Source organism: Monodelphis domestica, chromosome 5, assembly GCF_027887165.1.
Source record: "Monodelphis domestica isolate mMonDom1 chromosome 5, mMonDom1.pri, whole genome shotgun sequence".
NCBI lineage: Eukaryota > Metazoa > Chordata > Mammalia > Didelphimorphia > Didelphidae > Monodelphis > Monodelphis domestica.
In genome coordinates, this window is record NC_077231.1 from 27875191 (window position 1) to 27882111 (window position 6921).

Consider the following 6921-nt stretch of genomic DNA (forward strand, 5'->3'; position numbering starts at 1 on the left):
CCCACTACTTAATTTTTGATCCAATGACTCTGGTCTTCTGGCAGTTTCATAAACAAAAATATTACATCTCTCAGGTTTAGGCAATTTCTCTGGTTGTCTTCCTGTGTCTAGAATGCTCTCCATCCTCATATGTGCCTCCCAGTTTTTAAAATTTTATTGACTTTCATCTGTTACTCTTTTTCTTCTGCTATAGCCTATTTATATGTACTTATTTGCCCGGTGAATCTCTCATTAGAATGTGAGCTCTGTAAGGTCAGAGACTGTCATATGCCATCTATCTAGTGTTTAGCATTGTTAGTCACTTAATAAATTATTATTGACTTCCTGATTGACTGATAAATTTGGGCCTCAGTGTTTTTATGAATAAAATGAGGGAACTGGCTTCTTGGACTCTAAAATCCCTGACTCTTAAGCATATTAGCTTGTCACTTGTAAGTTTTTTCAGAGTGAGTATGTGATGAAGAATTGAATCCAGGTCTTTTAAACTCCAAATTCATTCATCTCATGAATCTTTCTAAAAGATTAAGTGATCTTGAGCTAATGCATCATAGAAATAGCTGACAGGGTAAAAGTATTGTGTGGCAGATCAGTGGTGAAGTACAGAAAGCATCACAGATTATGACAAAAAGGGAGGAGGAGAGACTTATATCAATGGACCTGTATGTGTATTGAAGTTTAGATAATAGTTTTCCTTCATGAGAAAAGAGCTACAAGAATCTTAAAAACTTAAATAGACTATAGTATAGCAAGAAGCATGACAAAGGCTTTCAGAGTGATGAACAGCTTTTCTTTTACCATTAGCCATATTGATCCCCATCATCTGTTATTGCTTTGTGAAAATTGTAATCTTTTTAACTGAGTTTTTAAAGGCTTGTATGACTTGTTTGTTCCTTAAGGCATAAATAAAGGGGTTCATCACAGGGGCAACAGAAGCCATGAGTACTGACACTACCTTGTTCAAATCCACTTGTTCATTTCCAGAAGGTTTAACATACATGAAGATACAACTGCCATAAGAGATGGAGACAACAATTATGTGGGAGGAACACGTGGAAAAGGCCTTTTTCCTTTGCTGGGCAGAGGGGAATCTTAGAATAGTCCTGAGAATGGAGGCATAGGAGAGAACCACTAAGAATAAGGTGATGATGAGCGTCAATATTGCATCGATTAAAACCACTCCCTCTATCAACTGTGTGTCTGTGCATGAAATCTCTAGCATAGGGAATGCATCACAGGAAAAATGGTCAATAATGGGGTCACAAAATTCCAACTCAAGACCCATGCCAAGAGGTGGGAGGATTATCATCAATCCAGCTAGCCAAGAACTCAGCAAGAGCTGGTTAGAGACTTTGCTGTTCATAATAGTTGTGTAATGGAGAGGTTTACAGATTGCTACATAGCGATCATAGGACATGGTGGCCAAAAGGAAGAACTCTGCTGCCCCAAGAAAGATGACAAAAAATACTTGTGTGACACAGGCATTATAAGAAACCATTTTATCTCCAGTTGACAGGCTATAGAGGTATCTAGGAATACAGGAAGTTGTGAGTGAGACTTCTAAGAAGGAAAAGTTTCGGAGGAAAAAATACATGGGAGTTTTCAGGTGAGGATCCACCAAAGTGAGGGTGATGATAGTCAGGTTCCCAGTTAGACTCAAGAAGTAGTTGAAAAACAGAAAAATAAAAAGCAAAACCTGCAGTTGTGGGTCATCGGTCAGTCCCCGCAAAATGAATACGGTTATTGCTGTGTGATTTCTCATCCCTGACTTTTAAATTCTGTTAAACCTGCACACAAAATAGAGAGGGAGAATTTGGATCTGAGGAGGATAATGCAGAAAAACATAGAGATCAATGTGAGATGGTGAGAAAAATAACCAGATGCAGCTTATATCCATTTTCTTTTTCTACTTGAAAATAACAACTTCCAGCAATACATTGATTCTGTAACTTCTTAAATAATTTCTGTGGAATGAACAATGGTTTCTCTTAATGATTAAATAACCACCTATTCCACTCTTTTCTAGGTTCCTTTCCTGGATTGTTTATTTCTATATCACTTTGAAGTTAATATCTTTTGCTCTCCCAAGCATAGTCTTCTGTCAAAATCTTCATTTTATCCTTTTTTCCTATGGAGTCTCTTATTTTTCCTTTACTTAGCCATATTTAAGAACTGATATCTTTAACACACAATGGCCCAAAACACCCCCAAGGTAGGTGCAACCATATTTAAATGAAATTGGGAAATATTTAACAAAATCAATAAGTAATTCAATAAGAGGTTTTACATGATTCTTATGCATTTCTTAGTGGCTCCCTTTTTAATTTATTTTGACGTTGCTCCAGAGCACTAAAGATGTAGTCAAAAGACTTAGTTTCATTTCCTGACTTATATTTATTGGCATTGTTTCCATGTGCAAGTTAATTACCCTCACAGCTTACTTTCTCTTATGTTAAATAAGGATTCCAGTACTTGAAAAACTTATTCCTCTGGGTTACATGAAGAAACCGCTTCTGAGTTTTAAATGTGAGCCATTCTGATTTTATTTATGACTCATTGCTGATTACAATTGTCTCCTTTTCACCCAATGCCTATTCATCTATAATCTCCCATACATAATTTTTCTGTAGCAACTTTTTTTAGGAGCCCTGCTCTAGGAATCTCAAGGAATATCTGACTTCAGATGGTAAAGAACTGACCATTAAAAATATTGTGGAGAAGATTCATATTGGTTTTAGGGTCATTCTGGTTTCCTTTCCATGTACTTCTTATTTCTTTTCATATTTTGAGCTTCGTTGGTCACCCAGGCACTTGAGCTTTTCCCCTTTCTGGCCAAGACCTCAAGAAGAACTCCGGCTTTGGAACTCTGTCCAATTTCTTCCAACAAAATTTTCAAAATCAGAATCTCATTCTGTAGAGTCCTACATACTCTGCGGGGGTTGCCAGGTCTGAAAATATCTTTATTAGAAATTAGAAAACTTGTCTTAAAATTCAACCTCTGTTTTTATATACTATGTTATCTTATGCTAATAATCCCTTCATTTTTCAAGTCCTGAGTTTCTACGTCTCCTAATTCAGATGGTTCATCATTTTCTAATTTTAAATCCTTTAATCCTATGAGAAAGGAATTCCATGTAAATGTTGAGAGGCTGATAATGGGTTACTTCTAAGGGGTATTTTCATTTTAACTGTGAATAAATTGGCATTTTTATGGAAGGTGCTTGAGTATTTCTCCTTATATGAAGGATATGATGAGCTGTTTGAGAGTGTCCTGAAAACGTTCTTGCAAGATGTCCTGTTCTTGTGACTCAAGACCTGTGTCATGTCATTTATGGTCATTCTCTCTCCCCCCGTTTCTCTGACTCTGTTTTTCTCTGTCTCTCTTTGTCTCTGTCTCTCTCAATACCATGAATTTTTTTAGACAGAAAGTTTGTAAGCAGTCTATGCTGCTGTGCAATTGCCCAGGAACTTTTAAAATTAGGAAATCTTAACCTTTTTATGTCATATATCACTTTCACATGATTATGAACCTGTGAACACTTTCTTAGATTAATATTTTTATGAGCAGTGCAATGATCCAGGACAATTCTGAGGAACTTAGGAGAAAAAATGTTATCCACATCTGGAGAAAGAACTATGGGAGTAGAAATCCAGAATAAAACGTGTTTTATCACTTGTTTATGTGGGTATATGATTTGGGGTTTTGGTTTTAAAAGATTACTCCACTAAAATGAATAATATGGAAATAGGATTTAGTGATAATATACGTATAACCTATTGGAATCGCTTATCAACTCTGGGAGGGGAGAGGGAGACAACATGAATTATGTAACCATGGAAAAATAAAAAAGTAAGAACTGAAAAATATTTTTGAGTATGAAATAAAGTACAAAAGATTACAGAAGAAACTAGTCATTTTGGCATAACATCATCACATAATAGAAAAAATAATGAATACGTCCTTCGTAATTCTTATTTTAAGGTGCTAACCTCCCTCAGGGGTATTTTGCTCTTATAGAAGAACTTTTGTTGCAGTTCACAATTGTCTTCAATTTTGAAACTTTTGTAAGTGAGCATCATTAATAAAGGAGGTTTTCAAACACCAAACACAGAACCTACTCTCATTAAAGTCAACATTATAACCATTCATTAAAAAGAGTATGTGAAGTTCAAATGTCTTACTGGACTAATAAAGAAGTGGCATCTCAGAAATGATTGTTGATTCTCTCTCTAAAATAACCAGTACGATTTCATAAGTCCTAAGTTCTGAAGTGGACAAGTCCATTGTTTCATTTTAATAACAGAATTATATCATACAAGTATATACTTCATGGATATAGGATGAGAAAATGTGTGATATGTAGACTATTGTCATACTTACTTTTCTATCAGTGCTTCATAGAGAACATCATTGACTGGAATAACCTCAAGGATCCTTGAAGAGAATCAAATATGAACAACATTGTAGACAGGTGGCAGGAGCATAGTGAAAGGGAAAGCTTAAAGAGGGTTGAATTCCAGCTTCTCCCTTTGATCGCTTTATCCTTGAAATCCCTGATGCTTAATTTTTTCAAAAGTTAATAAGGAAGTTCATTCAAATTATCTCTAATATTCTTTTGAGGCTTACTTCAGAAAGAATGCAAATGTATTTATTAAATATCTTCTATGTGCCCTCTTCCAAGTATCCTCCCAACAAGCATATGTAGTAACTGCTCATTTGATAGTTGGGGATACTGTGATGGACAGAAATTAAATGACTTGCTCAGAGGCTCCTAACTACTAAGTGTCAGGCTAATTTTGGACTCAGATTCTCTGACTCTAGGTCAGGCAATCTATCCACTGTGCCACATAGTTACCTCTGAGCAAATGAGACCTCTGGAAAAGGAGAACAATTTTCAGACCTTATTGTATTACAGAGAAAAAAGTCTTGCATATCTGGGCACAGAGATGGATTTTCCCTCATAAATATTTTATCTGCTCAACCTGCTGATTGTGTTTGGGGAATTCAGTGAGAGAGAAAAAACAACAGGTTCCTTGGGGATTCAGGTTAAAAATAATTAATGAATCTATCATATAATCAGCATAAAGTAAAGGTGGTTTAAAGAGGCAGTAATGGGGCCTGTGTCCACAGAGACAGAAAGGTACACCAGTACAGCATTAGAAACACTGTTTGGTGAATGTCTTTCAATAGAGCAATGTCTTAGCATTTCTCTGTTTCTCCCCACATCATCTTAAGGAATCATTCTGATTCTTCAGTGAGAAGAAAATCTATGAAGGGATCCCTGAGGTAGTTCAGATGCCAGGGGAATCCCAATCACCTTATATTTCAGGAGATCCTTACTTATTCTATACATTCTTGTTTTCCTTCTCTACTACATTTATTTCAGTGGGTCAACATCTATACTTTAATAGAATTTTAATTCCACCAATTCAACCTTTGCTTCCTTGAAGTCTTCTCATTCTATGGTACTCTTGGCCATAGACTCCCATAGGTCCTTCCCTCACAAATAAAATACCAATACACTAAAGGCCTTTTCCAATATCTTTTTTTAAATTAAATAAAATCTTTACCTTATGCCTTAGATTTGGTACTATCAGTTTGAAGGCAGAAGACCCTAGACAATTAAGGTTAAGTGATTTATGCAGTGTCACTCAACTAGGAAGTGTCTGGGGCTAGATTCGAACTCAGGACCTCCTGTCTCTAATTTGGCTCTTTTCCCACTGAGACACCTAGCTGCCCCTTCCATGCCTTTCATTTATTTGTTTGTTTGATTATTTTTCTTTAGGTATCTTTCATTACATTTTATGAACGCAATATGCAAAAGGATATCACTATTATCTAAAATTATGCCCCAGATAATGAATTTTTGAAAAATTGTTTTGCCCTGTTAAAAATTTATTTATATAATTAATTAAGTTAGAATATTTTCCCACGGTTACATGATTCATATTCTTTCCCTCCCTTCTTCCTTCCCCCCTCCTGGAGTCAATGAGCAATTCCACTGGGTTGTACATGTATCATTGTTTAAAACCTATTTCCATATTATTAGTATTTGCAACAGAGTGGCATTTAAAGTCAACATCCCCAATCATGTTCCCATCGAACCATGTGAGTAATCATATGTTTTTCTTCTGTGTTTCTATTCCCACAGTTCTTTCTCTGGATGTGGATTATGTTCTTTCTCATAAATTCCTCAGGATTGTTCTGGATCGTTGCTTTTAATAGTAGAGACGTCCATTACATTTGATTTTACCACAGTGTATCAATCTCTGTGTATATGAGGTGATACCTCAGAGTTGTTTTGATTTGTATCTCTCTGATTATAAGAGATTTAGAACACTTCTTCATGTGCTTATTAATAGTTTTGATTTCTTTATCTGAGAACTGCCTATCCATGTCCCTTGCCCATTTATCAATTGGAGAATGGCTTGATTTTTTGTACAATTGATTTAGCTCTTTATAAATTTGAGTAATTAAACCTTTGTCAGAGGTTTCTATGAAGATTTTTTCCCAATTTGTTGTTTTCCTTCTGATTTTAGTTACATTGGTTTTGTTTGTACTAAAGCTTTTTAATTTGATGTAGTCAAAATTATTTATTTTACATATTGTGATTCTTTCTATGTCTTGCTTGGTTTTAAAGTCTTTGCCCTCCCAAAGGTCTGACATGTATACTATTCTGTGTTTACCCAGTTTACTTATGGTTTCCTTCTTTATGTTTAAGTCATTCACCCATTTTTGAATTTATCTTGGTGTAGGGTGTGAGGTGTTGATCCAAACCTAATCTCTCCCACACTGTCTTCCAGTTTTCCCAGCAGTTTTTATCGAATAGTGGATTTTTGTCCCATAAGCTGGGATCTTTGGGTTTATCGTATATTGTCTTGCTGAGGTCGCTTGCCCCCAGTCTATTCCACTGACCTTCCTTT

The 6921-nt window shown here is 35.6% G+C and overlaps 1 protein-coding gene across 1 annotated transcript; it reads right to left on the reverse strand.

The window, feature by feature from the left end:
• Positions 1-823: 823 nt before the first annotated feature.
• Positions 824-1759, reverse strand: LOC100031262 (olfactory receptor 6C2-like). The gene has a single exon (XM_001380534.3). It carries the CDS (start codon positions 1757-1759, stop codon positions 824-826), a length of 936 nt encoding a protein of 311 aa, XP_001380571.3.
• Positions 1760-6921: the final 5162 nt, after the last annotated feature.

Bases quoted from the DNA above. Each gene is read 5' to 3' on its own strand.
- LOC100031262 (XM_001380534.3), bottom strand. From the start codon at position 1,759: ATGAGAAATCACACAGCAATAACCGTATTCATTTTGCGGGGACTGACC.